The 17,500-nt window shown below is 49.1% G+C and overlaps 1 protein-coding gene across 1 annotated transcript in view; it reads left to right on the forward strand.

The window, feature by feature from the left end:
• tenm3 (teneurin transmembrane protein 3) overlaps positions 1-17,500 on the forward strand; it is a gene marked incomplete at both ends in the record, with an annotated part of 87,157 nt that overhangs the window by 66,002 nt on the left and 3,655 nt on the right. The window contains 8 exons of the mRNA XM_084466045.1: positions 16-120; positions 824-954; positions 4,114-4,283; positions 5,429-5,555; positions 14,135-14,332; positions 15,001-15,060; positions 15,670-16,014; positions 16,469-16,713. Coding sequence (XP_084322171.1) covers positions 16-120; positions 824-954; positions 4,114-4,283; positions 5,429-5,555; positions 14,135-14,332; positions 15,001-15,060; positions 15,670-16,014; positions 16,469-16,713 — 1,381 coding nt within the window. The remainder of the gene's footprint in view (positions 1-15; positions 121-823; positions 955-4,113; positions 4,284-5,428; positions 5,556-14,134; positions 14,333-15,000; positions 15,061-15,669; positions 16,015-16,468; positions 16,714-17,500) is intronic.

Consider the following 17,500-nt stretch of genomic DNA (forward strand, 5'->3'; position numbering starts at 1 on the left):
TTCTCTCCCCACCAGACCAACTGCGCAACAGCTACGAGGTGGGGAACGACCACTCCCTCAGAGTCATCTACGCCAACGGAATGGAGACCCACTACCAGACGGAGCCCCACATCCTGGCAGGTAACGGCGGCCCCCCCGGGGGGCCCACGCGTACGTCCGTCCGCACGGGTCTGGTGGCTCCTCAGTGGACCGTGAGGACGGGAGGCGGTGTGACGTAGAGGCGGCCCTGCTGCTCTGTGAGACACGGTGGTTCACCATGAGGAGCCCACTGGTCAGCCTACTGGTCAGCCTACTGGTCTGATGAGAAGCCTACTGGTCAGCCTACTGGTCAGCCTACTGGTCTGATGAGGAGCCCACTGGTCAGCGTGTGACGTAGCGGTGTGACACATTTACATTTACATTTAGGGCATTTATCAGACACTTTTATCCAAAGCGACTTACAATAAGTACATTTGTCATAAGAAGTGAAACAATATATCTCCGTCGGTACAGTAAAGACGTTCATAGAACCAAGTGTAAGTACTGACAATCTCCAGGCTGACCCCATTCCCCGTACACAGCAGTGATAGCTAGGCTACTGCAGATGCTACACAACATGCATGCACAACACAATTAAGTACATGCTAAGTACAGTGAACGAATACAACCTGCATTAAGTGCGTTCATCAAGTGCCAGGACGTACAACAGACCAATAAGGGACTGGATGTGCTCTGTAGAGTCCAGGTGAGCTCTGCTCTGAACAGGAGGGTTTTGAGTCGTTTGCGTACGCCGGTGAGCGACTCTGCGGTCCTGACCCCCCGCTGTGTGTTCCCCCGCCGCCAGGTGCTGCCAACCCCACCGTGGCCCGACGCAACATGACGCTGCCGGGCGAGAGCGGCCAGAACCTGGTGGAGTGGCGCTTCCGCAAGGAGCAGACCCGCGGGAAGGTCATCGTCTTCGGGAGGAAACTCCGGGTGAGTACCCCCCCCGCGCCTGCCCGGGCCCCCGCACCGGGATCACAACCACTGGGTGGAGCGTCGAAGCCGTCCGAGCCGCGCCGCACAGCAGCTCCTGTAGGTCGTTTAATTGAACAAGGTCGTTTGGAGGTCGTTCGTCGAGAGAAACGTGGATTTATTTTGGATGCTCACTGTTATTCAAAGGGAGGATTCCGCTGGTGCAGTGAGGCGTGGTTAGAGTAGTCCCCATGCGTAACCTTTGTACAGTATAGGTACGGTTTGAATCCATGTGGTAATGGAAGTGTGCGATGGTTTACATTCCAACACATAATCAAGATGAAATTATTCAAAGATTCTCTAATTAATTATTTATACAACGGCGGTTTTTCACACAAACCAAGGTTCTGATTTGACCTCTTTAAAAAATTAATTTGCGGATGTCAGGATGTTTTATGAGTGCGGGTCCGTCAGCGGGCCGGTCTTTAAGGCAGCGTTCGCCGCGGTGAGATTTAAGCTCTGCCCTGCGCCGTTAATAACACCCAAGGTCAGCGTGTGATTGGATCATCACTAAGATTACATGGGGGCACTTTCAATCTGCGAAATGATATTGCCCCCCCCCGCCCCCCCCCACCCCCGAAAGGAGATGGCAGCGCGTCAGCAGGATGGCTGGCCGGCGTCCCAGAGCGTCCCAGAGCGTCCCAGAGCGTCCCAGAGCGTCCCAGAGCGTCCCTGCTGCTGGCCGCCGTCCCGCTGCTCTTCAGCTTTTGTTTGCTTATCATCCGTCCGTCGCTGACCTCTGACCCCCGGGCCTCCAGCGCTAACGTCTAGTGGTGACGAGTGTCCAACGGGGGGACAAAGGACTCTGGCGTTTGTTTATTTTTTCCAGAAAGACTCAATCTTAAATGTAATGACTCCATCGGTTAGTGATTCACCCTCTTTGGCGGTTGTTCCTCAGGGCCTCTGAATTACAGGTGGAAAAAAACGCTTCAAATTATCATTACTATTGAGCTGCTGGTTCCGAGCACCAATCACATCCCAGGCACCGCCCAGGCATCAATCCCCCGCAGGACGAGGACTTATAGCCCAAGAACCTCCTGGTTGATCCAGAGGTTAACCAATGTCCTTCTCTTGCCAAACACGGGATTAGGCCACTGCCAGCCCTCAGTTACACTCGGTGGTAAACAAGGTGTTCTTTACAAACTGTCGGTCACCAGGAAACCAAACGGGTAGACGGTGGCTTCAAGTGCTTTCCGTCACTGGATCCTCATAAGATAACACTTTGTACAGAACTGCAATCTGGGCTGATGGCTTTGTTAGGTTGTCTTGGCTTATTACAATCACAATTCAAGTGTCAAAATGTCTGCAATAAACTATAAAACTATTATTAAAAAACATTATGGAAGTATTTTAATCTCACGACTTCCGTCATCACATTAAAAAGTCACTGTTTACAACCAAATACAAATCCCTTTTTAAACATTGAGGATATACTCCCTCATACTTCACGGCCACCGTGTTTATAATACCATAGGATTGTAAACCGAAAAATGCGGTGATTGGTCTTGAAACACAGGGCATAGGGCTTTTGGATTACAGTGTGCCCCAAAACACACGCTAGTCTGGTACACCCAACTAATGAATGAAGTGGCTCATGATCTCTGCAAAGTCTTTTCATCCACGCGATGTTCTTCTCTGTTCATGTGCTGATGGGCCACTGTTAATGGTTTTTGACAGGTTTTTGTGTCTAGATATTTGGTCCTATTTTGTGCATCAAGTTTGTACCGATGCACAAACTTGTGCATCGGTACAAACTTGATACTAGTCATATGTCACGTGAGGACAAATGATTGTGAATTTGGATCCATGTTTCCATATACATAATTGCATTTTGTTTTTCTATGCAGGCTATGCCAGATAAACATAACAAAGATAAACAATGATTATGGACGTGATAAAGGTTATGGTTATGGAACCTTAAGTAGACGGTGGACTTGACATTGCCAAACTAATTTTTGATTTTATTACAATGTTTTTATTAACATAAATGACACGCACAGCATGCTTGGGGGGCATTTTTTGTTCAGTAGTCTTTCCATAAACGTTTAACATTCAGAAACATTTCTCTTTGATTTCTATGTATATTTAAGCAATAGATCACGACAGGCTGTGGTATACGCTCATTATACCACAGTTAAGGGGCGTTGTCCGTCCCGACACGCAGCGGAGGGGCGGCGACCCCCTTCACTGTGGTATAATGACCGTATATCACTGACTGAAGTGATCTATTGCTTTTATAAAACGGTTACGTAAATATGGCGAAATGAAAGTCATAGACACCCTCAATTTTGAAAAAGCTAGAAAGTCGGAAAAGCATTTTTTTTTAACGAATACAAAAAAGTAGCCCCTCCTGGCTGCCTGCAACGTGTACGGCGGTTGCTATGTAACACACTGTAGCGTCCTTCAGAGAGAAGGCTAGAGACGGTAGCTCGGTTCACCGGCAATTTAGCCTACGATCGAGTTCACTCACCGTGGGCCTATTGCTTTACAACATTTCCACCCCCTCCAGCAATCAACATGTTTTTAGGCTTCAGTGAACTATGCTATTGCTTTTATATATAAATAAACAACAGTTCAAGTTAGGCGCGGAGTGATACTGAACTCTGTAAACTGAACGGGCGTCATAGCTGTGTGTATACGCTCAATATACAACCGTTGGGAACCAATCAGATCGCTTGATTTAAGCCACCCGTTTTATAATTTAGTCTAAACCACTTTTCCAGCTTAAATTTAAACACTATGACAATTTAAAAAACGCTTTTGGAATGAGAGTTCCAGGAAGCAGTGGGTGGGGTGTTCTCCGTGGTAACGTAAGTCAGCGCAGGTCGTTGGGTAAGAGGGTTATAATGAGGGACGTGGTGTATGAAATGCACCACGCACCTAGGCCTAATACTGTAAGTGTCCGTGTGCGCTCATCGTGACGTCCAAGTGGCACTTTGCAAAGAACATGACTTGAGTTCAGAGCAGGGTAGACCGTTCACAAACCGGGTGGTGGGGAACGGCTAAACATTGGATTTGACGTCCGTTTCTTTCTGAATGACGCTGTTATGTGACTAACATTAACACAGTGCCGCTGCCACTGTTAACACAACGTTGTGTTTGCGGGGGGGGGTTCTCCAGGTGAACGGCAGGAACCTGTTGTCTGTGGACTACGACCGCTCTCTGCGAACCGAGAAGATTTACGATGACCACCGCAAGTTCCTCCTGAAGATCATCTATGACACCCAGGGCCACCCGTCCCTCTGGGTGCCCAGCAGCAAGCTCCTGTCTGTCAACCTGACCTACTCCAGGTACCTGCCCGCTGACAGCCGGCTCCCCCTCCCTCACCGCCTTGTGCTCACTCTCTGCTCCGTCAGGATCCCAGGGACCACTCCGGGCCCCTCTGCTCTCTGGATCCGTATGCCTCATTGCCACACAGTACAACTTGATTTGCCTTAGACTGCACTAATTCAAGATGAGAAGAGACGACACTTCATGCGTCCCCTGATGTGAGACGGACACTCATACTGGGTGGCTACTGGGTTTGGGAGACGAGGAAGATAAAGAATAGAAGAAATCAAACGTATGTTTACAATGTCAATCAATGAGCTGGGGTCCGGTTGTCTGGGTTGATGTAGCAACTGATTCCAGGTGACAGAGGTAAGATTCAGGGGTTCTAAAGATACAGAAACAAATCGGCTGTCTCTGCTCCATTTCTCCATACTTTCTCTCCGACAATGAGAAGTGTTGCATTCATGCCCCTTTTGACTGATAGGAGAGACGGATTCCCCAAACCAATTAGGCAGCAGATGGCCTGATTGTTCAGAATGGAGCAGGGACTGATCTAAAATCGGAATAGGCTCAAACAGGACACGTCGATTCACAATTTGCATTTCACTCACCGAGCGGATAGATGGCTCTGGCATTCTTAAAGAATTACACTCAAATATTAGCACCAGGGTGAGGGGCCCCTCTGGGGTCACAGGATAAACAAAACTAAAGTGTGAAGCTGTGCCGTCGGTAAAGCCTGCGCGTGGATTCAAAAGGCGGACACAGAAGTCCTGTCCAGTCCGCACGGACCTCCTTTGTTCTTCAGCACACGGCCTTGGAGTGCAGTGACCACTTACACCAACGCTGCGCATCAAAACACCAAACACTAAAGCCACCGCAGTAACCCTGACTCACCAGCATCACATTTTGCCCTTAAAACGAGATGAGCTGGATGGCGTGGGAAGACGAGGTCACCCTGGTCCGGAGTGCACGGCTCGCAGTCTTTTTCAGTTTGATCATGTGACCCGAGTGGGCTCCGTACTTCAGTGTTTCCTACAGTGAGCCACATGTGTTCATGTTGAAGGCATTGTTTAGGTAGAAGGTTTAGCCCTGGTGGTCAACATCTGTGTGTGTGTGTGTGTGTGTGTGTGTGTGTGTGTGTGTGTGTGTGTGTGTGTGTGTTCAGCACTGGTCAGGTGACTGGTCTACAGCGGGGCCCCACCACAGAGAAGTGGGAGTACGACCTCCAGGGACGAATCGTGTCCCGGGTGTTCGCTGACGGAAAGACCTGGGGCTACACCTACCTGGACAAGGTAAACACACCCTCACCCTGTCACCAACACACCCTCACCCTGTCACCAACACACCCTCACCCTGTCACCAACACACCCTCACCCTGTCACCAACACACCCTCACCCTGTCACCAACACACCCTGTCACCCTGTCACCCTGTCACCAACACACCCTGTCACCAACACACCCTCACCCTGTCACCAACACACCCTCACCCTGTCACCAACACACCCTCACCCTGTCACCAACACACCCTCACCCTGTCACCCTGTCACCAACACACCCTGTCACCCTGTCACCAACACACCCTCACCCTGTCACCAACACACCCTGTCACCCTGTCACCAACACACCCTCACCCTGTCACCAACACACCCTCACCCTGTCACCAACACACCCTGTCACCAACACACCCTGTCACCCTGTCACCAACACACCCTCACCCTGTCACCAGCACACCCTCACCCTGTCACCCTGTCACCAACACACCCTGTCACCCTGTCACCAACACACCCTCACCCTGTCACCAACACACCCTCACCCTGTCACCAACACACCCTGTCACCCTGTCACCAACACACCCTCACCCTGTCACCAACACACCCTCACCCTGTCACCAACACACCCTCACCCTGTCACCCTGTCACCAACACACCCTGTCACCCTGTCACCAACACACCCTCACCCTGTCACCAACACACCCTCACCCTGTCACCAACACACCCTGTCACCCTGTCACCAACACACCCTCACCCTGTCACCAACACACCCTCACCCTGTCACCCTGTCACTGGACAAGGTTAACACACCCACCTGTTTGGTATGCTGCATATGCATTATGTACGTGTATTACTACACCCTCACCCTGTCACCAACCGGTTTGGCAGGTTACATAAATAAACCCTGGGATGAATGTTTTATGTGTGAGTGTGAGCCTGCACTGGACCTCCAGGAGTCAGACCCACTGGTAGCTACCACCAGACCTCACAGAGCTCCTGCTATGCGGTGGGCTCTGTTTAAGTGAGGATCAAAACGGTTGTACCAGCGTGTTCAGTTTATCGTCCAGGCTGCAAGACTCCGTTCCCACATACATAAACAAATAGATGCCTTTGATATTCTGCCTCTCAGCGTTCAGGTCTTCATTAAAAGCACGTCTTCTTGACATTGCATGAAACCCTTGCTCCATGCACAGAAGCGGCGAGCCTTGCATCCAGACAAGAGCCCAGACGCACGCCCAGTAGGAAGCATATAAACACCAGCAGAGGTCCAGGAAGAAACAGCAAAGATTGGATATATTATTTAATAGCTGTGTGTGTGTGTGTGTGTGTGAGTGTGTGAGCGTGGGTGTGTGTGTGTGTGTGTGTGTGAGTGTGAGTGTGTGAGCGTGGGTGTGTGTGTGTGTGCGTGCGTGTGTTTGTGCTTGTGTGTGTGTTTTATATGTGATTGTGTGTGTGTGTGTGTGTGTGCGTGTGTGTGTGTGTGTGTGTGTGTGTGTGTGTGTGCTGGTGTGTGTGCATGTGTGTGTGAGTGTGAGTGTGTGTGTGCTGGTGTGTGTGTGTGTGTGTGTGTGTACTGGTGTGTGTGTGTGTGCGCGTGTGTGTGCGCGCGCGTGTGTGTGTGTGTGCTGGTGTGTGTGCGTATGCTGGTGTGTGCATGTGTGTGTGCTGGTGTGTGTGTGTGTGTGTGTGTGCATGTGTGTGTGCTGGTGTGTGCATGTGTGTGTGCTGGTGTGTGCTGGTGTGTGTGCACGCGCGTGTGTGTGTGCTGGTGTGTGTGTGTGTGTGTGTGTGTGCTGGTGTGTGTGTGCGGTGAGCTCACACCGGGCTCTTGTAAGTCAGACGTGCGCCACCAGAACAAGGACCTGGAGGAGCCGTTAGAGGCTTAGCCGGGCGGCGGCGGCGGGGAGGAGGAGGAGCGCGATCAAGCGCCCTCCGACAACAGCGGCGTGACGTAGAGGGGCCAGATTATCGTTTGACTTCAACCTCTCTAGTCCACTCCCTAAAACATCCCCCGCTAATCCCCTTAATCGCCCAGACGCACCCTGCAGGATTAACCACACACGGCCCCGTCAGAGCCCCCGGGGGGGTCCCGTTGCTTTTGTTTCTGCTATGGATCCATTTTTAGATGGTGGTCCATCATAAAGGTATTCTGGAGGATGGTTAACGAACGGAATAGCACGCAAAACACACTGAGGAGGAGATGACGCACACAGTCAGAACAACCTCTAGTCTCACGGCCCGTGTTCGACTCTCACCCCCCCCCCCCCCCCACGGGAATTGAATCAGACGTACAGCACACTCACCCAGTCACGTTTATTGTTCACCCTTCTGTGACGATGTGAGTGGGACGATGCAACATGCTGTTTGTTTGGGAGACTGGCGGTGATTAGTGGACTTAATGAGAGTGCAGTGTCTAGCAAACGGCTAATTATGTGTGTACTTTTAGGCGAAAGTACACACATAACATTTAGGCAAAAAGAAATTAACAATTATAGACTCTAACGCATTTGTTGTTGTTTCTTTACAATTCCGCACAAGTCCAGATGCAGAATGAGTTTATCTCAGTCTAATAGATCAAGGCCTCTGACACTAACAAGAAGACCGCAGAGCAGAGTAATGATGGATCCCCTAAGGCAGCTGAATTGTTTAGCATTTGATAACATTTTAAATGTACCCACAGGGCTCAAGACGTTTCCAACACTGATAATGTGGACGCAAGGTCGATTCTGCGATGGTTATTAAAGCGGTTAGAACAGAGGATTTATCGGAGTAACTTCGCTTCAAAAAGTAAAACGACAACAACATCACGGCTGAGCGCGCTGTGCGGAGGAAGTCAGAGTCGGGTTGGGTTCCGCTCCGGGTTCGAGTCCGACTGGGTTACGGTCGGGCTTCAACGTAGAGCGCGCGGGGGGGGGGTGGGCGGTGGCGGAGCAGGGAGGCCCGTCCACGCCGTACGCAGCGCCCGCTGGGAGCACTCTGCGGTTGGAAACGCGACCCGCTCAGGTCAGGACGCGGGGCTGGTCGGGGTGGTCTGGAGAGCAGTGCAGTGTTTCAATGAACCGCAGCACTAGTGCATCGCAAGATAAGAGCATCACAACACACACACACACACACACACACACACACACAAGCGCGCTTTTCTGGATGGTATGTCACAAGGACAGACCAATGCTGCACGAGACCAGGGAAGAGATGGGGTGGCGACAGAGTAGCCCCACATGTTAGTCCAGAGTCCTGCTTGTGGAAAGAGTTCTTCCAGTTCTTCCAGTGTGTTTGTGGGCACACAGATAAATCCTTATTTTAATAATATATATTGCCAGCTACATGTTATGGCACCAGTCAGGCCCGAACTTTCACAACAAAAACAAACAAAAAAGTAAACTTTCTCCGTTCTCCGTCTGTTTGTGTTGGTGGATCCGTCTTCCTGGTGGAAGACGTGACAGCGGAGTGCGAGAGTGAGTGAGGAGGAACTTTTCTTCTTTTTTTTTTTTTTACTTTTTTGAGTGACACTTTGAAGAGAACACCAAAAAAAAAAAAAAAACATGAATTGCGTCTTAAATGAATAAAATATGTGGCGGGATGTGGCGGGTGTAAAGGTATGGGGTGCAGAAACGGGGGGGGGGGGGGTTATAGGAGAGGAAACAAAGGGGAAGCCCGGGATCGTTGCCCTGGAAAACGTCCCACTCCATTATCCAGACGCCGCATTCTCTTTATCTCTGCCCCCCCAGCCCCCCCCCCCCCCTCCGTCAACCAGGAGGGTCACTGCACTCAGGAATAGCAACAGACCCACATATGGAGTTAATATTCCAAATGATGCCTGGAATGTTTTGAGTTTTGCTAAAAACATACCCACCAAGAGGTTTGTAGTGTGAGGCGGTGTGCACGCAGTGTGTGAGTTCATCAGATAGAAGCTAATACGTTCTGTGTAGCCGGTGGTGCACCGTTCGTCCTGTCTGTGACGCACTTAAATGACTCTCAAAGCTCCTCGGAGAACGGTCTTCTAATCGAATCTTCAAAGAGCAGCAAATTACCTCCTCAATTCCTAACTCTAGTTTACAACATGTTGGGACTTACTGCTACAGCAATACAACATGTTAGGGACTGACTACTACAGAAATACAACATGTTAGGGACTGGATACTACAGCAATACAACATGTTAGGACTGACTACTACAGCAATACAACATGTTAGGACTGACTACTACTACAGCAATACAACATGTTAGGACTGACTACTACAGCAATACAACATGTTAGGACTGACTACTACTACAGCAATACAACATGTTAGGACTGACTACTACAGCAATACAACATGTTAGGGACTGACTACTACAGCAATACAACATGTTAGGACTGACTACTGCTACAACAATACAACATGTTAGGACTGACTACTACAGCAATACAACATGTTAGGACTGACTACTACAGCAATACAACATGTTAGGACTGACTACTGCAGCAATACAACATGTTAGGACTGACTACTACAGCAATACAACATGTTAGGACTGACTACTACAGCAATACAACATGTTAGGACTGACTACTGCAGCAATACAACATGTTAGGGACTGACTACTACAGCAATACAACATGTTAGGGACTGACTACTACAGCAATACAACATGTTAGGGACTGGATACTACAGCAATACAACATGTTAGGACTGACTACTACAGCAATACAACATGTTAGGACTGACTACTGCAGCAATACAACATGTTAGGACTGACTACTGCAGCAATACAACATGTTAGGACTGACTACTACTACAGCAATACAACATGTTAGGACTGACTACTGCTACAACAATACAACATGTTAGGACTGACTACTACTGCAGCAATACAACATGTTAGGACTGACTACTACTACAGCAATACAACATGTTAGGACTGACTACTACAGCAATACAACATGTTAGGACTGACTACTACAGCAATACAACATGTTAGGACTGACTACTACAGCAATACAACATGTTAGGGACTGACTACTACAGCAATACAACATGTTAGGGACTGGATACTACAGCAATACAACATGTTAGGACTGACTACTACAGCAATACAACATGTTAGGACTGACTACTACAGCAATACAACATGTTAGGACTGACTACTACAGCAATACAACATGTTAGGACTGACTACTACTACAGCAATACAACATGTTAGGACTGACTACTACTGCAGCAATACAACATGTTAGGACTGACTACTACTACAGCAATACAACATGTTAGGACTGACTACTACAGCAATACAACATGTTAGGACTGACTACTACTACAGCAATACAACATGTTAGGGACTGACTACTACAGCAATACAACATGTTAGGACTGACTACTACAGCAATACAACATGTTAGGGACTGACTACTACAGCAATACAACATGTTAGGGACTGGATACTACAGCAATACAACATGTTAGGACTGACTACTACAGCAATACAACATGTTAGGACTGACTACTACAGCAATACAACATGTTAGGACTGACTACTACAGCAATACAACATGTTAGGACTGACTACTACTACAGCAATACAACATGTTAGGACTGACTACTGCTACAACAATACAACATGTTAGGACTGACTACTACTGCAGCAATACAACATGTTAGGACTGACTACTACAGCAATACAACATGTTAGGACTGACTACTACAGCAATACAACATGTTAGGACTGACTACTACAGCAATACAACATGTTAGGACTGACTACTACAGCAATACAACATGTTAGGACTGACTACTACTACAGCAATACAACATGTTAGGACTGACTACTACAGCAATACAACATGTTAGGACTGACTACTACAGCAATACAACATGTTAGGACTGACTACTACAGCAATACAACATGTTAGGACTGACTACTGCAGCAATACAACATGTTAGGACTGACTACTGCAGCAATACAACATGTTAGGGACTGACTACTACAGCAATACAACATGTTAGGACTGACTACTACAGCAATACAACATGTTAGGGACTGGATACTACAGCAATACAACATGTTAGGACTGGATACTACAGCAATACAACATGTTAGGACTGACTACTGCTACAGCAATACAACATGTTAGGGACTGACTACTACAGCAATACAACATGTTGGGACTGGCTACTACTACAACAATACAACATGTTAGGACTGGCTACTACTACAACAATACAACATGTTAGGACTGGCTACTACTACAACAATACAACATTTTGGGGCAACCACACAATAATCTTTGAGACTAGCTTCACACCGAGTTAATTTTTTTTAAGTGCACACAGACTTTATCATAACTCGTAAGGTTTTTATTAAAGATTGTGCACAAATAATAGTGTGCCTAATACAAAGCTGGCTTAGTGGTTTCAATTGTATAGGCCATTTGTCTACACAATATGGTTTAGTCTGGTCAACACAGGCTTAAAGTGTTTTGATTATGTCTGCCATTGCAAGAAATGTGCTAATATTTGGAACATTAATTAACAGCCACTGCCAAAAGTGTAGAGAGAAGTAGTTGATGCCCAGAACCAGATGAAGGGCACTCTGACTTCTGACAGATCATTCAGATATGGCTGTTATAACTTATTCAAATACAGATATTCATATATTATATTATTTATTACAGATAGAAACAATAACATAATATTCATATTGATTAATGGAGACCAGTAGTATGATTAATAAATAATACATAAACCATAATCATTTTAACAGAGATCTAACGGAGTTAAGCTAATTACTGGGCAGCGATTCCAAGAGCAGCATTGTGCAGAACATTTACTTTGGATTTTCAATTACATTAGCCAACGATGTTTTCTCTGCGGTTAAATATTGTCTATAAAAAGGGAAATCATAATTAACATTCTTTTCACGTACGCTTAATGAATTTCCAAACATGAATGTGTGTGGATTGCTAAATGCATTGTTTTGAGGAACATTGTGAATTCATCTTAATGACGAGGGATCCGTTTCATACACTATAGAAAATTGAGACCATTGAGCCGTGATATTGAAATCTAAATCAATGTTTTCTATATCTATTTTAATTGGCACATTTTCTACAAAAAAAGGTGTTGCATTGTGACCGATATATATCAAGGAGTATTGTGTGTCAGTGAAGGAGGGAAAAGGAATCGAATACATTTAAGAATAAGGCCTCACCGTCAGAACATGTAGAAAAGGGGAAGAATATCTGAACGCACTGTGCCTCGGTCAGATGCTGCCACTGTCCTCCTGTTAGTCTTTAGCCCTTACTCTCTCTCTCTCTCTCTCTCTCTCTCTCTCTCTCTCACACACACACATACACACACACACACACACACACAAACACACATTGTTTGTGTAAGTGCATTGCAAACTAGACACACACAGATGCCTCCTCACCTCCTGCCATATGTGAGAGGTCATGGGGAACCTAATTAACGGCGGCTGGCGAGAGGCTAATGGTGGCTCCGTGCTCCATTACCCAGCCTCACATGCTGATCGTACAGACCTAATCGCCCTCCTCATTGTCCTTTTATTTCTGTCCCCTGTTTGCCTCTTCTAATCATAACACGCTGGTCTTCATCGTTAGGACATTCAATGTACAACACCGTGCCAACAGTAGCTACAGCCAATAAATCAATTGAATATTACTCAGTCTCTGCAAGCAGCTCATTTCTATGTTGTAGTCGATGTTACAAGGAATCTGATATCTGGCCTTGGTAAAACATTGCTCGACAATGCACACAGTCTTCTTTAAACACGGCTCTCTTTGCACCAGGGAAACATTTACATTCTGCAGCCCCTTTTTGAATCTGGCCGAGCCCCTCTGCGCGAGGGGGCGCTTAACGCGTGAATCTGTCTGAACAAATGTGTAAACGGTGAGCTTTGGTAAATCCACGCCCCCGCATTCAGAATCCCTGCACGGGGTTTTTGTAATCTGTGCGCAAATCCCTCCGTCCAGGCGACGTGACGAGGTGGTCCCCCCCCCGCCCGCCGCACGGTGGGAACACTGACAGAGGAGAACAGAACGCCCGGGGGACTGGGGTACCACGGGGTACCACGGGGTACCACGGGGTACCATGGGGTACCACGCAGTACCATGGGGTACTGGCTGGACCCCTCAGTCCTCCATGTGGACCCCCTAACAGTACAGACTGAACCCCCTAACAGTACAGACTGAACCCCTAACAGTACAGACTGAACCTCCTAACAGTACAGACTGAACCCCTAACAGTACAGACTGAACCTCCTAACAGTACAGACTGAACCTCCTAACAGTACAGACTGAACCTCCTAACAGTACAGACTGAACCTCCTAACAGTCGTCTTCTCCTGGTTCCTCCCTCCTGGTTCCTCCCTGGTCCCCCTAACAGTCGTGTTCTCCTGGTTCCTCCCTCCTGGTTCCTCCCTGGTCCTCCTAACAGTCGTGCTCTCCTGGTTCCTCCCTCCTGGTTCCTCCCTGGTCCTCCTAACAGTCGTGTTCTCCTGGTTCCTCCCTGGTCCCCCTAACGGTCGTGTTCTCCTGGTTCCTCCCTCCTGGTTCCTCCCTGGTCCTCCTAACAGTCGTGTTCTCCTGGTTCCTCCCCAGTCCATGGTGCTGCTCCTGCACAGCCAGCACCAGTACATCTTCGACTACGACGCGGGGGACCGGCTGTCGGCCGTCACCATGCCCAGCGTGGCGCGCCACACCATGCAGACGGTCCGCTCCATCGGCTACTACAGGAACATCTACAGCCCCCCCGAGAGCAACGCCTCCGTCACCATCGACTACTCCGAGGACGGGCAGGTGAGGGGGGGGGGGTCTCTGTGTACCATGCTCAGCAGCCAGGATCAAAGACACAAGGATGCTGTCCACCGCAGCTCTCCCATAGGGGCTCCCAGGCCCTATAAAGTCCTGATTCTGGCATCAATTGAAATCAGTGTGTGTGTGTGTGCGTGTGCGTGTGCGTGAGTGTGTGAGTGTGAGTGTGAGTGAGTGTGAGTGAGTGAGTGAGTGAGGGAGGGAGGGAGGGCTGGTTGTGCACCCAACCCCAGAGTCCACACACACACACACACACACACACACACTCCCAGATACAACGATTCTGCAACCGATTCATAACATTAGCTTCACTTTGGGTATTAGAAAATACTTGAACTTGCTTGCTTATGTAAAAAGAAATTCTCAATCGTAATCAAAACAGATATTAACATGTTGGTCTCATCCTTTTACTCTTTGTATGTAATGATTATTGTCTGCATTGAATCAATGTGTACAGGGAATAGTTACGAAAACACACGTACAACCGAATAAGGTTCATTCTTTTGACAGGTTTTCTTATGGCGTAGCCTTAATTGTGTATTTTTAACTTAATTGCCAGGCCTTTCCTCATGTGTTTGAATCACATTCATTTGTGCATTGTGGCTGTGTGACATGGTGAGTGTGACATGGTGATTTGTTTTCCTCGTCAACAGCTCCTGAGAGTCGCCCACCTGGGGACCGGTCGTCGTATCCTGTACAAGTACCGCAGACAGGTACTGCTGCGTCGGGACGCTTCACTCCTATCGTCCCTTCTCTTTTTCTACGTCTATGTCCTCGACCCCTTTCCCCCCCCCTCCCATTTCCTCTCAAACTGTCCTGCTCCCAATAATCTCAACACCATCTATAAACACTGCGTTTATTTTATAGGTACCTGCCTATCTCGCCTTTGAGAGAACTTCCTCATTCCTATTCCATTCAGTCCCTTATTTGTCCGTTGCACTATTGTCTGTTGTACGTCCTGGCACTTGATGAACGCACTTAATGCACGTTGTATTCATTCGTTGTACTTAATTGTGTAGCATGTACTTAATTGTGTTGTGCGTGCATGTTGTGTAGCATGCACTTAGTTGTTTAGCATCTGCAGTAGCTAGCTATCACTGCTGTGTACGGGGAATGGGGTCAGCCTGGAGATTGTCAGTACTTAACACTTGGTTCTATGAACGTCTTTACTGTACCGACGGCGGTATATTGTTTCACTTCTTGTACTTATTGTAAGTCGCTTTGGATAAAAGCGTCTGATAAACGCCCTGGACGTAAACGTATTCTACAAACCCAAAGTATTCCCTGTAGTGACGTGACTCTGTGGCCCCCCCCTGCCCCAGAACAAGCTGGCGGAGATCCTGTACGACTCGACGCGGGTCAGCTTCACCTACGACGAGACGGCGGGCGTGCTGAAGACGGTGAACCTGCAGAGCGAGGGCTTCATCTGCTCCATCCGCTACCGGCAGATCGGCCCGCTGGTGGACCGGCAGATCTTCCGCTTCAGCGAGGACGGCATGGTGAACGCCCGCTTCGACTACACCTACGACAACAGCTTCCGGGTCACCAGCATGCAGGCCGTCATCAACGAGACGCCGCTGCCCATCGACCTGTACCAGTTCGACGACATCTCGGGCAAGGTGGAGCAGTTCGGGAAGTTTGGCGTCATCTACTACGACATCAACCAGGTGAGCGCGGGGCGGCGACGGGGCGACGGCCGCTGGTCTCTGGTCTCTGGTCTCTGGTCGCTGGTCGCGACTGCTCTCGCGTTTGATCACGCGTCGGAGCCGTGCTGACGACTCCGAATCCTCCCTCCCCCACCCACCCTCCCTCCCCCCCCCTCCCTCTCTGTGGGTTATGTAACACAACCCACAGAGACAAGAGAGGTGGTGTCTGAAAACAATGACCAGAATTAATACAACGACAACTGGATTGACACACTCACGCTCAAACCCCTTGCACCTCAAACGCGCTCGAAAGACGAGCTCAGACGGAAGTGTGTATCCTTGTGACCGAACGCTAAAAAAAAAATAAAAGCATCTAGAATCGTGTCACACGTCGTGTTACGTTTCAGAGAAATGTGAAACGTTTCCGAACCCGAAACGAACCGTACTGACACCGGCTCCCCCGTTTGAACGGCAGATCATCTCCACGGCCGTGATGACCTACACCAAGCACTTCGACCAGCACGGCCGCATCAAGGAGATCCAGTACGAGATCTTCCGGTCGCTGATGTACTGGATCACGGTGCAGTACGACACCATGGGCCGCGTCACCAAGAGGGAGATCAAGATCGGCCCGTTCGCCAACACCACCAAGTACGCCTACGAGTACGACGTGGACGGCCAGCTGCAGACCGTGTTCCTCAACGAGAAGATGATGTGGAGGTAGGACTCGAGAACGCGTCAGGGCCCCCCCCCCCCCCCCCCCACCAGCCCCAGCCTCACGTTGTTCACGTCTGCTCAGGCTGTATGAACACATACCGCTTAGCTGTTGAGTTAGGGTCATTTGTGCACACTTTAAGATCACATCGCGTGGAAGCTTTATTGACAGTGACGTGATGACGCAACGATTTCCTAACGAAACACGCAGTATTAATCGTGGGTGTGTACTGGTCTGATTCAAGCCTCCCTGTGAACATTAATGCCATTTGGGAGCTTTTGAAATCTGCTCTTTTTTATGTGTAGGGAATTTAAATATTATGGGATGGTCATGACTATGAACAGACAGCTGAAAAGCAACTATTGGTGGTCGTGTGGATCAGTACTGGCCTACGGTGCCCTGACCCTCCCTCCTCCTCCCTCCCCCTCACCCTCCCTCACCCTCACCCTCCCTCTCCCCCTCCCTCACCCTCCCTCACCCTCCCTCCTCCTCCCTCCCTCACCCTCCCTCACCCTCACCCTCCCTCTCCCCCTCCCTCACCCTCCCTCCTCCTCCCTCCCCCTCACCCTCCCTCACCCTCACCCTCCCTCTCCCCCTCCCTCACCCTCCCTCTCCCCCTCCCTCACCCTCCCTCTCCCCCCTCCCTCACCCTCCCTCCCTCACCCTCCCTCCTCCTCCCTCCCTCACCCTCCTCCTCCCTCATCCTCCCTCACCCTCCCTCTCCCCCTCCCTCACCCTCCTCCTCCCTCATCCTCCTCACCCTCCCTCCCCCACCCTCCCCCCCCTCACCCT

This window comes from Micromesistius poutassou, assembly GCF_964030765.1.
Source record: "Micromesistius poutassou genome assembly, chromosome: 3".
NCBI lineage: Eukaryota > Metazoa > Chordata > Actinopteri > Gadiformes > Gadidae > Micromesistius > Micromesistius poutassou.